The sequence below is a fragment of the Acomys minous genome (assembly GCF_964271855.1).
Source record: "Acomys minous genome assembly, chromosome: 14".
NCBI classification, from domain to species: Eukaryota; Metazoa; Chordata; class Mammalia; order Rodentia; family Muridae; genus Acomys; species Acomys minous.
Window position 1 is genome coordinate 11,512,576 of NC_140496.1, and position 16,131 is coordinate 11,528,706.

Genomic DNA, 16,131 nt, shown 5'->3' on the forward strand with positions numbered 1-16,131 from the left:
CGTGCTGGTGCTGGCCCATGGGTAGAGCACTCGTCTACATAAAATAAATAAATAAATCTTAAAAAGAAAAAGAAGTTATTATCTTGCCCAAGAGGCAGTCAGGTTTTTAACTCAACTCCCTCTCTACCCCAGGACACATCAGGATGATTTCTCCAGGACCTGGTCCCATGTAAGGTGCCATCCCACAGAAGCCTCCACAGCTGCCGCTACTGCCTGCCCTCATTGCTTCATGAGGCTCCTCCTCCCTCTAACACTCTATGGCTCTTTGACTTGAAAAAAGCATTCCACTCCCCTGCGTGGGGCGCACCCAAACACACATCCCTGCACCCTGGCCCAGCTTTTCCGATGCATCTGACACAGAGCCTGAGAGTCTCTTTTCACAATATACTACAAATGTTGACCAGGGACCCTTGGAGAAACTCTGTTATAACATTCAGGAAACCATAAGCCAACACACTATGTGGCTGGCAAACAGTGACTGTCCCCTGAGAGCTAGCCAGGTAGCCCAGGAGCAGAGCAGAGCAGAGGAGAAGGCTTAGGCAGTAAGCCCTAGTATCATCTAGGGGTTCACGGGCAGGGAACATCCCAAATGAAGCTACCCAAACACCCTCTTCCTCTGCAGGACCCTCCAGTACCTCTTTGACAACAGCTGGTTGGACACCCTGACCAGAGCAGTGTTTGTGGAGTTCACTGTCTACAACGCCAACGTCAACCTGTTCTGCACTGTCACACTCACTCTGGAGAACAGCGCCCTGGGTGAGTGGCGTCTCTCCTGGAAACCCTCACCTTGGGATGGATCCTGCTGCCTCAGGGACCGGGGTCCAGGGAAGTTGGGGTGGAGGTCTGGGTTCACCCTGCAATGGGTCATGAATCCCTGGGTCCCCCAAAGCAAGGCCTCAGTGCTACCCTAGCCTGCTCTCTGTCTTTACTCTGACCTGGTCTCTTTCATGGTCATAAGGGAATCCCGTGGAGTGTGAAGGGAGCTCGTCCGTCTCGTAGTCCCACAGTGGAAAGCAACCTGCACTCCTACAGCTCAGAACAGAGCTCCACACCGGATGCTCACCCTCACTGCTGCGATGGCCTTTCTTACTTCCTGTTCCTTCTTTATATATATATTTTATATATATTATATTATATATATATTTTTATATATATTATATATTTTTTATTTAATTTTTAATTTATGTGCATTGGTGTGAGGGTGTCAGATCTTGGAGTAACAGACAGTTGTGAGCTGCCGTGTGGGTGCTAGGAATTGAACCCGGGTCCTCTGGAAGAACAGACAGTGCTCTTTTTTTTTTTTTTTTTTTTTTTTTTGGTTTTTCGAGACAGGGTTTCTCTGTGTAGCCTTGACTGTCCTGGACTCGCTTTGTAGTCCAGGCTGGCCTCGAACTCACAGCGATCCGCCTGCCTCTGCCTCCCGAGTGCTGGGATTAAAGGCGTGCGCCACCACACCCTGCCTCAGACAGTGCTCTTAACCACTGAGCCAACTCTCCAGCCCACTTCCTGTTCCTTCTTAATCCCATGCCGAATTTTTTCCCTTTATCTCCTTGTCCCAAGGGCATTTATCTTCTCCTTGCCAACCTAGAGGGGGCTGGAGTCATGTGACTGGAGTCCGGTCAGAAAGGCACTTTTCTCCCCAGGTACCTTCTTCTCACACGCGGCCCTGCAGAGTCTGCGCCTGTACCCCTTCACTGATGGCTGGCATCCCTTCGTGGTGGCAGCCGAACTCATTTACTTCCTCTTCCTCTTCTACTACATGGTGGTGCAGGTGAGGGGGATGGGGGCTCAGTGGGAGAGATAAGTGGGCTCATTCTTTTGCCTTCCCACCTCTCCAGCTAGGGCCTGAGGCAGGAGGGAAAGGGTTTCTTTGTTTTTGTTTTTTTGTTTTTTGTTTTGCCTGGCAGACCTTCTCTTGGTCCTGAGGGCTAATCCAGGCTGCTGCAGGAAGGACCAGGCCTGGGATTTCCTAGGAACTGACTCCTGAAGCCTGGTCCTTCCTAGGGGTAGGTGGGTCTTCACTGGTCTTAAAGCTTCTGACTTGAAACCTTCCAAAAGGCATAGGTGAAGGGATGACAGGAGGGTGGAAGTGACTGTCCCTATAGGCAGCGCTCTCAGTTCTTAGCATGTGGGGTTTTTAGCATCTCTGTCCTCACCCATGGGCCTAGTACCCTTAACCACCTTCACTGCCATGACATGCCACAGGAGCTTAAAGATGCCACAACCTTACCTGAAGTGGGTTAGGAGTTCTCCTTCCCCCCAAAATGTAAACAGGATATGTAAACAGAACATTCTCTGCACCACTGACATATTAATTTATTGACTTTTTTCCTTTTGTTTGTTTATTCACTCTGTTTTTGGAGACAGTGTCTCACTCTGTAGCTTGGGATATCCTGGAACTTACTGTGTATCCTATAGGCTGCCATCTTTTTCTTCTTCCTCCTCCTTCTCTCCTCCTTCTTCTTCTTTTTTTGTTTTTGTTTTTTTTTTGTTGTTGTTGTTTTGTTTTGTTTTTTGTTTTGTTTTGTTTTGTTTGTTTTTTGGTACAGGATCTCTCTGTATAACAGTCCTGGCTATCCTAGACTCGCTCTGTAGGCCAGGCTGGCCTCAAACTCACAGAGATGCGCCTGCCTCTGCTGGGATTAAGGGTGTGTGCCACCCTATCCAGCTGGCTGCGGCCTCCTTATCTCGGCCTCCTTATCTCAGCCTCCTAAATCCTGGGATAACAGGTGTGCGGCACTGTGCCTGGCCTAATTACTTCTCTAATGTCAGGATGGGCTTGTGAGATAGCTCAGGGGGTAAGAACACTTGCCACTGAGCCTAGTGACCTTCCACACCCGCACTGAGGCATGGCACATCTCTCTCTCTCTCTCTCTCTCTCTCTCTCTCTCTCTCTCTCTCTCTCTCTCTCTCACACACACACACACACACACACACACACGTTTGGTGCTTGCCCGTGAAGCAGGCACTATGCCAAGGATGCTAGGTGCTTTCTTAAGAAGAGAAATGTCCTCTAGACTCTGACATTCAGAAAGACACAAAAGCCCAGAGACCTTATTCACCAAGGTCAGCTGGAGCCAAGGCCATCTGCATGCCAGACAAGTGGTTTTCCAGTGAGCTACCTCTCAGCCTCTAAGTCCAGAATTTGAACCCGGAGTGTGTCACCTGACACCCTAATCTTCCATGAGGCAACATGAGCAGGGTACCCAACTGGATATAGCACATGCCTGAAGTCCCAGAATTTGGGAGGTGGTGTCAGGAGGATTATCAATGCAAGGGCAGCTTGGGCTACAGAGTAAGTTCAGTGCCTGGCTGTGCAACTTAACAAGAGCCTACCTCAAGATAAAAAGTAAAAGATGGCTAAGGGGGCAGACTTCTTGCCTAGAATCCTTAGGACCCCATGTTCAATTCCCATGAACACGCACACACAGGCGTACACTCTTAGCTATTGTACTTATAGCCACAGCCTGGAGCTGGAGTTAGGGGTTGGAGCAGGTTGAGGAGCTCTCCAGGGACTCTGTATGTGGGACCAGGGTAGCATCCTGCTGGAGGCCTTTGGCACGAAGGGGCAGACATTGCCATCGCCTTAAGCAGAACCTCTGGACCCTTTTCCAGGGCAAGCTCATGAAGAAGCAGAAGTGGGGTTACTTTTGCAGCAAGTGGAATCTTCTGGAACTGGCCATCATCCTGGCCAGCTGGAGTGCCCTGGTGGTGTTTGTGAAGAGGGCTATTCTGGCAGAGCGTGACCTCCAGCGTTACCGGAAGCACAGGGGCGAGTATGTAGCGGCTTCTCTTCATCCCTGGCCCTCCCCTGCCTTCCTATGGCTCCATCAGAAAAAGGCTTTGGAAACCCTGCTCGCCCAAGTGAATGGAGGGCAGACCTCATGGCATATCTGCAGCTGCCCTTAGAGTCACACTCAGTGCCTGGAACTTAGGAAATGGGAGAGGGTTCTTTCATTTCTTATTTTTGAATTAACATGTATTAATTGATACAAATTACAAATTTGTGCTATAAATACATAACAAGGCTTCATTGTGGCATTTTCATACATGCATCTAATACACTTTGATCATAGTTTCTCTCTCTCTCCCTTTCTCCCTCCCTCTCTCTCTCTCTCTCTCTCTCTCTCTCACACACACACACACACACACACACACATTACCTTCTCTTGCTCTTCCACTTCCGGGTAGAGAGGACTCTTTCTTTAATACAAAATACAGTAACAGGGCCAGAAGAAGATTCAGTGGTTAAGAGCATCTGTTCTTATGCAGATGACCATGAGCTCCTGCCTTCTGCTTCCCGCTCCCTAGTGCTGGGATTACAGACATGTGCCTCCTCCGTACTCCACTACAAATAAAGTTTTATTACTATATGGGCACACCCCTTTGCTCACATGCTGCTTATGGCTGCTTTTCTGCTACAATGACACTGTTGAGTCCTTGAGAGAGAAACTGTCTGGCCCATGGAGCCCCAAGTGCAGACTCTCTGACCCTTCCAGAAAGAGCTGAGTGCCTGGAGAACAAAGGCTGGGTTCTCAGAGGAATGAAGCAGAGTTTGTAGCAGGTCAAGTGTGAGATCATGAACCACAGGGTTTCAACACACGCATTCCCGCCTTGCTTCACCTCATGCTGCATTCTTGACATCCACGCGGACCAGTTTATGATTATCTTGGGTCTTGAACCCTCTGTAGAGATCTCCCCTTTTACAGCGGATGCCAGAAAACATAAAATGGTATCTGCCAGTTTTCAGAAACCCGTTGAATCTTAGTTCACTTTTGTTTATTTATTTTTAAAGATTCTCTTACTTATGTGTCTGTGCCTGTGTGAGTGCCTGCCACGAGTGTGCGGGTGAGTGCAGAAGCCAGAAGAGGGCATCAGATTCCACCCCCCCCACCCCCACCAGGGAGAGTTACAAATGGTTATGAGCTGAACAGTGTGGGTGCTGCAAACCAAATTCAGGCCTTTAGAAAAGCAGCCAGCACTTTTAGCTGCTCAGCCATCTCTCTCGTCCCCCCTTTTTTGTATGGTGCTGCTGAGGATCAAACCCTTAAATTCTAGGTGATTGCTCTGCTAATGAGCCTTGAGCCCAGCAGACCTAAGAGCAGTTAAGCTTCAGTGTGAAGATTTCATTTGAAACTCTTAGTTGAATTCAATAGTTTTTTTTTTATTAATCTACTAACCAAAGGTTTTTAGTTTTTGTTTTCAAATGCTAAGGCTTGAACCCAGTACGTCACATATGCTAGGAAAGCATTTTACCAGTGAACCACACCCCCAATCCCTGTCTCAGTTTTATTTATTTATTTTTAAAGATTTATTTATTTATTATGTATACAATGTTCTGCCTGCATGTAACACCTGCAGGCCAGGAGACCAGATCACATTATAGATGGCTGTGAGCCACCATGTGGTTGCTGGGAATTGAACTCAGGACCTTTGGAAGAGCAGCCAGTGCTCTTAACCTCTGAGCCATCTCTCCAGCCCCCTCAGTTTTATTTAAAGAAAAAAAAAGTTGTAGCTGAAGCTGAGAGGCATATTGTAATTAGCGCTAATTGCCTTCTTAGATAAGGGTCCAGGATCTGTTATTGTTTCCACATATTGAGCAATCCAGTGACACAAGAGGAGATTGGGTGTTTTATTTTGCTAATTATATTTATTTATTTTTTATGTGTGTATGTGTGTGTAGGAACATGCAGGTAGGCATCAAAGGACACCTTGAGGGGGCCAACTTTCTTGTTCCATCGTGTAGGTCTCCAGCATGATGTGGTGAACACGTTTATCCACTAAGCCATCTTCCTAGCTCAGGAGTGGGAGGAGAAAAATGCTCACAGAAGCCAAAGGAGGAAGCAGCCACCCATCCTAGCAGCTCCAGTTTGCTCAGAGAGGAGCAAAGCTCTGGAAGGATGGAGACTTTTGTGTTGGATGCTTCTCACTTAGGCCTGACTAGGACCTAAAGGGACACAGCCAGTCCATGCCTGTTCTCTCCACAGAGAGCTGCCCTGGTGGCAAGGCTGCTCCTGTAAAATTGTGACTTTTTAAAAAAAATAAACACAAAACGCATGCATAACACTGAAAAATACCGGTTAGAGAAACAGATTTTGAAAGCTATAAACCATGGCTAGTTGCTGGGCGCTTATGTAGGCAGCAGCCCTAGTTAAACTCATTGGCTCCCCAAAACAAAAACCAAAGGGGCAAGAAGGGAGGGGGCGGGGTACCTAGGAAGGGGGAAAGGGTCTCTGTAGGAGTGGGTGTAAGACGTCAAGAGAGGGGGGCTGGAGAGATGGCTCAGCAGTTGAGAGCACTGACTGCTCTTCCAAAGGACCCAGGTTCAATTCCCAGTACCCACATGGCAGCTCACAACTGTCTGTAACTCCAAGATCTGACACCCTCACACAGACATACACGCAGGCAAAACACCAATGCACATAAAATAAAATAAAATAAAATAAAATAAAATAAAAAGAGGTCAAGAGAGAGGCTAACAGGCAGCACAAATGGAGAGTGAAGGGCTTTGAAATTAGACACACCTGGGTTCCAACTCATTCCTCCCTTCAGAAGTTGTGTCATTTGAGTACATCAAGAGCCAAAAGATCTTGTGCAAACTATCTGCCCCTATCTGTGAAACGGAGATAGCAAAACCTGCTTCATCCTGATACCCAATGACGTCAGATGCTCATTTAGCGCAACAAATAGATGACACCTCCATGCTTCTGTCAATATGAGAGCAGCTGGGGATGTACACTCAAATAAGTGTGCAGGATAGAGTGGCATTTAGTGACTCCCAAACAGGGAGGTCAAGGTTCATAAAGACTCTTCTCTCTGCCTCCCAATCCCCACCCCCAATATAGTCCTCTTTTGCCATCCTTCTATAGCTCTGCAACCACTAATCAGGACTACTGGTCAAAGTCCCTGAGAACAAACGACTGACTCTTCAAGACCACGTTATCCTCCTCACCTCCACCATCAGTGTTCTTATCATCGTAGTTCGAATCATCACCGTCATCACCATTATCACCACCATCAGCATTCTCATCATCACTGTCATCACCTTCATCACCAGCAGCATCACCACCAGCGGCATTCTCATCATCATCGTTATCATCACCGTCAACACCTTTATCTCCATCAGCATCACCAACATCAGTGTTCTCACCATCACCCCCCTCTTCATGATCGTCATCCTCATCAACAGCATCTCTCTCATCCTCATCATCACTTGTTGTCACCATTACTACATCTCTGTCACTCCACCATCACCAATGTCATCATCACTACTATCACCACCACTATCATTCTTTTATTTTTATTGATTTATAAACTTATTTTGTTTTTTTGTTTTTTGTTTTTTTGAGATGAGGTCTCTGTACATAGCTCTGGATGTCCTAGAACTCACTATGTAGTTCAGGCTGGATTTGGACTCACAGAGATCTGCCTACCTCTGCCTCAAAAGTGCTGGGATTGAAGGCATGCACCACCACATCTAGCATATTTTATTTATAATTATTGGTATGAGGAAGGGAGAGAGAAGGAGAGGGAGGGGGAGGAAGGGAGAGAGATCAGGCACAAATATGTCATAGTACATGTGTGGAGGTCATAGGACAACTTTCAGGAGTTGGTTCTCTCCTTCCACCTTTACCACATGTACATGGTGGGGGAGTCTGGGAATCAACGCAGGTGGCCAGACTTGCATAAATTACTTTTACCCACTGAGCCATCATGTTGGTACATCCTATTATTCTTATCCCCATCATCATCATCACCACCACCACCACCACCACCATCATCACCACCACCACCACTACCATCATCACCACCACCAGCACCACCACCATCACCACCACCACCACCACCATCATCACCACCACCACCACTACCATCATCACCACCACCAGCACCACCACCATCACCACCACCATCACCACCACCACCACCACCACCACCATCACCACCACCACCACCATCACCACCACCACCACCACCACCACCACCACCACCATCACCACCACCATCACCACCACCACTACCACCACCACCACCACCATCACCACCACCATCACCACCACCACCACCACCACCATCACCACCACCACCACCACCACCATCATCACCACCACCACCACCATCACCACCACCACCACCATCACCACCACCACCACCACCACCACCACCACCACCATCACCACCACCACCACCACCACCACCACCACCACCATCACCACCACCATCATCACCACCACCACCACCACCATCACCACCACCATCACCACCACCACCATCACCACCACCATCACCACCACCACCACCACCACCATCACCACCACCACCATCATCACCACCACCATCATCACCACCACCACCATCACCACCACCATCACCACCACCATCACCACCACCATCACCACCACCACCATCACCACCACCACCACCACCACCACCACCATCACCACCACCACCATCATCACCACCACCACCACCACCATCACCACCACCATCACCACCATCACCACCACCACCATCATCACCACCACCACCACCACCACCACCACCACCACTGTCTTAGGGTTTCTATTGCTACAATGAAACACCATGCCCAAAAAGCAAGTTGGGAAGGAAAGGGTTTATTTGGCTTACATTTCCATTGCTCTTTACAGTAAAAGAAGTCAGGACAGGAACTCAAATAAGGCAGGAACCTGGAGGTAGGAGCTGATGCAGAGACCATGGAGGACTGCTATTTACTTATTTTCTTCTCAGCCTGCTTTCTTATAGAACCCAGGACCACCAGCCCAGGAATGGCACCACTCACCTTGGACCCCACCCTCCCTCGCTGACATTAATTGAGAAAATGCCTTACAGCTGGATCTTATGGAGGCATTTCCTCAACTGAGGCTCCTTTCTCTGTGATGACTAGTTTGTGTCAAGTGGACACACAAAACCAGCCAGTACAACCACCACCAACAGCAACAACATTCTTCTGTCACCGCCACCACCACCATCACCACTACCCACCATTACCGATCACCCACAACCACCCATCACCCACCACCACCACAACCACCCATCACCCACCACCACCACAACCACCCATCACCCACCACCACCACAACCCCCCCATCACCCACCACCACCCATCACCCACAACCATCAATCACCACCACCACCACCCATCACCCACCACCACCCATCACCCACCACCACCATAACCACCCATCACCCACCACTACCCATCACCCACCACCACCACCACCCATCACCCACCACCACCCATCACCCACCACCACCACCACCCATCACCCACCACCACCCATCACCCACCACCACCACCACCATCACCCACCACCACCATAACCACCCATCACCACCACCATAACCACCCATCACCACCACTACCCATCACCCACCACCACCACCACCCATCACCCACCACCACCCATCACCCACCACCACCACCACCACCACCCACCACCACCACCATAACCACCCATCACCCACCACTACCCATCACCCACCACCACCACCACCCATCACCCACCACCACCCATCACCCACCACCACCACCACCCATCACCCACCACCACCCATCACCCACCACCACCCATCACCCACCACCACCACCACCCATCACCCACCCACCACCACCATCACCACCACCCATCACCACCCATCACCCACCACCACCACCACCCATCACCCACCACCACCATCACCACCACCCATCACCCACCACCACCACCACCCATCACCCACCACCACCACCACCCATCACCCACCACCACCCATCACCCACCACCACCACCACCACCACCACCACCCATCACCCACCACCACCACCACCACCACCACCACCCATCACCCATCACCCACCACCACCCATCACCCACCACCATCACCATCACCCACCACCACCCATCACCCACCACCACCATCACCATCACCCACCACCACCCACCACCACCACCACCCATCACCCACCACCACCCATCACCCACCACCACCATCACCATCACCCACCACCACCCACCACCACCATCACCATCACCCACCACCACCCACCACCACCACCACCCATCACCCAGCACCACCCATCACCCACCACCGCCATCACCACCAGACTGGGGAGAATTGGAACTACTTTGTCTCCTAGACCTCGCTCAGGGCATGCTGACCTGAGATCATGGTAAATCTAACCCTGCATCCGGATGGACTCCAGCCATGCTCCTCTGTATCTGAGGTGGGGCCTTCCCGTTTTGTTCCCACAGGGGGGTCAGTTTCAGTGAGACAGCAGCAGCCGATGCTGCACTGGGTTACATCATTGCCTTCCTCGTCCTGCTGTCCACAGTGAAGCTCTGGCACCTGCTCAGGCTGAACCCCAAAATGAACATGATCACATCAGCACTGCGCCGTGCCTGGGGGGACATTTCCGGCTTTGTCACTGTCATCCTAATCATGCTCTTGGCCTATTCCATTGCGGTGAGTGCCTCCTTTGGGAAACCCTCAGGGCGGGTCTCGGTCGGAGGAAAGGCGACACGGTGCTGTGAAGTAGACAGTCGGGGTTTGGGGGAGTCTGGGAATCCAAAGGAAATGACAAAGTTTCTGAATCCAGGATCTTTTAACTGGGAGCTTATGTCACCGCCATGAACAAGGACCGGGGACCTTAGCAGAGTGGGGGTGAGGCAGCATGAGATCTGAGGTGAAAAGGACCCAATGGCCTCTGGTTGGTGGGCTGCTTCCTGCAGCTAGCCCTGCTCAGACTGCAGGTTCCGAAATCCCAGTTGCTTAGAAGCCTCATGGCTACTTTCCAGGCATGAACAGTGAGCTCCTACTGTGCCCATGGGCGAACCAGGCCGCCTTCTCCTTGAGCTAGGGCAGGGGTGGGAAGTGAGGGTGCAGGCCAATGCTATCCTAAAAACTTGGACTCAGTAGTGCCAATGTTGTTTCACTTATCCCCTCAATTACATGTTGACAATTACATCTGTTTGTTACTAGGGGAGGGGGAAACCCCTAACAATCACGAACAACATTCAGTCTTCAACTCTTTCTTATTATCAAGTAATAAGAAAAGCAAAGACTCTGTCTGGCCTTGACTTCCTCCTCTCTATCCAAATACACATTCATTCCAACCCCAAAGCTGAGGAGGTCCATGGTTTTCCAACATAGCCGGGTGCACCCACTTGTCTTTGACCTTCGCCCAACCTTGATCATCTCTCACTGCAGCTTTGTCTCCCGCCTCCCACCTCTCACAGAGCACGTGCCCCACCTGCCCCGAGTATTTGTCTGCCCTCCATCCTTAGCCATCACTCCCAGCATACACTGCAGTCACCTCGGCCCTGCCTCTTCATCTTCCCTCCCACCTGTAAAAACAGTGTGGGGTGCACTGAGAGGATAGTGGACGGCCTGTAAAAGGGTGCGTTTCTCTTAATAGCGCTCATGCAAACGCCCCAAATCCTTTGGATCTACCCAGTCATCCACTTGAAGTTCTGGGACCAGAAGTCACCAACTCAAAATGAGGAAGTTCTGAGCTTTTCTCTGATTCCACAGGCCTGGGCCAGCCTTGGGGGAAATGAGAGGCAATGTGGTAGGAGGAGGTCTGTTCATCCTCCCTACAGCCAAGAGGCTGGGACATGAGAGTGCCCAGTGTCACCACTGAGTCTTTGAGTGCCCATCTGGTAAATGATGTAGAGGGTTGGGCAGGGGTCAACCTGATCAATCACATCTGAGCCCCTGAAGTACCTAGATACTCCCAGTGCTGGTGGGCACAGAGGTGACTGTCACTGGGAGACTGAGAATGCTGCCAAAGTCCTGGACAAGGCCATGGGTCAGACACACAGCATATACAAACCCACACATACACAAATGCATACACACAAGTATCAAGCTCACAGATGGAAAGACAGACAGACAGACAGACAGACAGACACACCTCACATGTGTGTGGTCATGTACGCACATGCCCATGGAGAGAAATTCCCATCTTATCTTGAACTGGGCGTTTCACTTGCATGCCCACGTAGGTGCTCGCAACTTGTCCAGCCAAGGAAGTAGCTGGTATGGCACTGTCTCAAACCTCAGGACTTGGGGAGGGCCTTTGTATTTTCTCTCCCTGTTCATAAAGACTCTTTCCATGGCAGTCAAACTTAATATTTGGTTGGAAGCTCCGTTCCTACAAAACCCTCTTTGATGCAGCAGAAACAATGATCAGCCTTCAGCTGGGGATCTTCAACTACGAAGAGGTAATGGGAGTGGGGGTGAGCGGCTGCTGCAGCCTGCACCACATCTGCGTCAAACAGAAAACCCAGTGCCCACCTTCCCCTATGTCATCCTGAATGCAGCGCCGAGCCTGGCAAGCATGGCGTCTCTCTAGACCAATAAACATGTTCCCCCTTTAGGCAGCCTACTCTGGGGCCTCCTGCTTACAGAAGAACATTGGCCCCTCAGGAAGGCCATGCTGGGTTGCAGAATTTCCCAGTCCTAGGTAGAAAAGGTGCCTGTTTTTAGAGGAAACAGCAGTGGGCAGGTGTACATCCTGTATACCTCCGAGGTCAGCTCTGGAGAGCCCAGTCCACACACCCAGCCCCAGGCAGAGGGCACCTTCCTGACTCTATGTAGCATGGACGGCCTGGTTTCCTGCTGGGGGTCGTGGCTACGGGAACTGGGAATGACTGGCTTTCTTCCTGGCAGGTCCTGGACTACAGCCCAGTTCTCGGCTCCTTCCTCATTGGGTCCTGCATAGTTTTTATGACATTTGTGGTGCTGAATCTGTTTATCTCCGTCATTCTGGTGGCCTTCAGTGAGGAGCAAAAACATGACCAGGTGAACTTCTTTGACCTATTCTTCATATAAACAGGATCATATATGTATGTGCTTTTGTAGCTGGCTGCTCCCTGTTAGAACAGTATTTATTTTTTACTTGCTATTTATTTATTTATTGTGGGTATGTGTGTGTGTATTTGTCTGTGCAGCACCTCTATACTACCATGCCTGTGAAGGCCAGAAGAGGTTGTAGAATTCAATGGAACCTGAGTTACAGGCAGTTGTAACATGGCCAGTGTGGGTGCTAGGAATCGAACCTGGGACTTTAGCAAAAGGAGCACGTGCTCTTAACTGCTTAGCCATGTCTTCAGCCTGAGGATAACACCTTTAAGGCTCATCCATGCTGTAGTATCATCTATCAGTAACACACACACACACACACACACACACACACACACACACACACACACACAATTTGTAGATCAAGCAGGCTTTCAAACACATAGATCAAGCAGCCTGTGTCTCCTGAATGATGGAATCAAAGGTGTATGCTGCCACAGCCAGTCTACATAACCTTTGTGACTAAGTATTGCCCATATTTTCATTGTCTAAGAACATTTTTGGAGGGGGTTAAAACTGTTATGGGTTGAATTATTGTCCCCTAAAGAAATAGGTCAAAGTGCTAAGCCCCACCACTTCCATATAAGTCCATATTAGAAAAGTGAGTGACTGTTAATATAATTGGTTAAATGATGTTATTCTGGAGCAATGTGGATCCCTAATCCAAAGGACTGTTTTGTGGGATTTTTTGGTTTTTTTTGAGGGGGGGATTTTTTGATGATATATGTACAGTTTTGTCAATTATTTTATTTTTTAAAAAGATTTATTTATTATTATGTGTACAGTGCTCTGCCAGCATTTACACCTGCAGGCCAGAAGAAGGCATCAGATGGTTGTGAGCCACCATGTGGTTGCTGGGAATTGAACTCAGGACCTCTGGAGGAACAGTCAGTGCCCTTAACCTCTGAGCCATCTCTCTAGCCCTTGCCATTTATTTTAGACACGATCTCATGGGTTTCAATCTGGCCTTGAACTCCTGTTCCTCCTGTCTCTGCCTCCTGAGTGCCGCGGTTACATGTTCTACTGTGCCCATGTGGCTCTGTCTACAGCCTTTAAGGATGGACTACCATTCTTACTTTCTACAATTTGTTTTTGCATTGCTTTATTTGTTTATGAGTGAGACAGGATTTTGATACAGCTTAGGTTGGATTTGAACTTGAAATTCTCCTGTCTTGGCCTCTAAGGGCAGGGATTATAGGTTTCTGCCACCATGCCTTCTTCTTATAAGGGTCTATCTCTCTGCTTATCTATCTACCTACCTATTATCTATATCTATTGCTTATGGTTAAGTATGGGAAAGGTACAGTGAGAAATGCCTATTTAGTTTTTTGTTCCCCGGAGACCCCAGTTCCTCCCATGCTGGGCTAGACTGAAAGGCAAGCAGAGGAATCTGAAGTGGCAATAGTCACGAGAGAAAAGCCCCACTGCAAGGTTAAGTGAGGTGGGTGGCAGTCACCTTTGACAGGTGTCTGAAGGTGTCGGGTGTTTAGATTCAAGTCAGTAACCAGCCAAGGCTTTTCATGTCCAATATAGGATATAACATTCTGCCAGGAAAGCCCAGACATGCGCAGCACAGAGGAAGAAGGCACTCTGTGGACAACATGAAGAACAGCCCCCGCCTCCCCAGTGGAGGAAGCACCCCAGAAGTAGGCCACCCCAACCGTAGGACAACCTAGTGACTTTAGGCTGGGAACAAACAGGTTGTTTTTATTTTGTGGCATGGAGGATAAAACCTAGAGCCTTGAGCATACTAGCTAACCATATGCTGTACCACCAAGCCCTGGGACCGAACATGACAGTAAAATCTTGGGGTGGTTCCAGACACATCACTTGGTCCTTTCTTCTTGCAGGTGTCAGAGGATGGAGAGATTGCAGACTTGCTTTTGATGAAAATCCTCAGCTTTCTGGGCATCAGATGTAAAAAGGAAGAGCGTCAGAGCAGCAGTGAACAGCCCGAGTTCTCCTGCCAGGCTCTGTCCCCTCACCCAGCACAAGCTCTGTCCGGGGTTTAAACTGTTTATCCACAGTTCGTGAAGGCCAGAGCTGCCAGCCTGCACTTGCCAGTGACTCTGGCCTCCCACTAGGGTACTGGCTTTGCTGTCTTTAGAGGAGTTTTAGAACCCAGATAGTAAAATAGTCACAACACACACATATATAACAGTGCCACTGTGTGAGAGCCTGTTTGTTCAAACGTATTTCCTCCTTGAAATAAAATACACCCGTGTGGAAAAGAATATTCTCTTCAGAACAATTAATTCACCAGTTTGGTTATTGGCAGTTGCCTTTGAATGGTTCTCAAGACCTGTGCAAATGCTGACAGGTGTCTTGTTAGCTTGTTGGGACCAAGAATGACAACCTGAGTGACTTGAAAAACCAAAACATCAGGGTTTGGTGGCACACACCTTTAATCCCAGGATTTAGGAGACAGAGGTGAGTGGATCTCTGAGTTTGAGGCCAGCCTTGTCTACAGAGCAAGTTCCAGGACTACACAGAGAAACCCTGTCTTGAAAACAACAACAAAAATCCCAAAAACAAAGAAACAAGTCAAAAAGAGTTCGTTGGTGATGGTGGTGCAAGTGTTTAACCCCAGCATGCCCAGCTTCTCTGGGGGTCTTGGCTGGGTTTGTTTTCACTGTTAGAAACATAATTAAAAGGCAGGACAAAAATCTCGAACTCTACACAGTAAACAAGAGCAGACAGAATCCGCAGTTGAAGAAAGGCTTTTATGGGAAGTGAGGAAACACACATTCAGCAGACACGAAGAGAAAAAGACCCCTAGGAAGCAGAGTGGGGACTTGGAAGCCATGAAATACAGTCTCCTATTCTTCCTTTTTATCTATCTATCTATCTATCTATCTATCTATCTATCTATCTACCTATGGTTTTTCAAGACAGGGTTTCTCTGTTTAGTCCTGGCTGTCCTGGCACTCACTCACTATGTAGCTCAGGCTGACCCCGAACTCAAGACATCTGGCTACCTCTGTCTCCTGAGTTCTGGGATTAAAGGCATGCATTACCACTGCCTGGCTTCCAGTCTCCTCCTCCTCCTCCTCTTATATGATTGCTCTATCTGCATGTACAGAAGAGGGCAGATCACATTATGGATGGTTGTAAGCCACCGCATGGTTTCTGGGAATTGAACTCAGGACCTCTTGAAGAGCAGACAGTGCTCTTAACCACTGAGCCATCTCTCCAGCCCTCCAGTCTCTTCTTGAGGGCTAGATGCTTGTTTTGGTTTTTTTTGTGTCTGAAGAGTCTTCCCTATAG

At 49.1% G+C, this 16,131-nt stretch overlaps 1 protein-coding gene across 1 annotated transcript in view; it reads left to right on the forward strand.

The window, feature by feature from the left end:
* LOC311583671 (polycystin-1-like protein 2) overlaps positions 1-15,098 on the forward strand; it is a gene marked incomplete at its 5' end in the record, with an annotated part of 92,282 nt that extends 77,184 nt beyond the window's left edge. Inside the window, 7 exons of the mRNA XM_084757453.1 lie at positions 623-756; positions 1,644-1,771; positions 3,616-3,776; positions 10,254-10,464; positions 12,123-12,224; positions 12,673-12,804; positions 14,715-15,098. Coding sequence (XP_084613579.1) covers positions 623-756; positions 1,644-1,771; positions 3,616-3,776; positions 10,254-10,464; positions 12,123-12,224; positions 12,673-12,804; positions 14,715-14,876 — 1,030 coding nt within the window. The 3' untranslated portion in view covers positions 14,877-15,098. The remainder of the gene's footprint in view (positions 1-622; positions 757-1,643; positions 1,772-3,615; positions 3,777-10,253; positions 10,465-12,122; positions 12,225-12,672; positions 12,805-14,714) is intronic.
* Between the last annotated feature and the right edge of the window lie 1,033 nt (positions 15,099-16,131).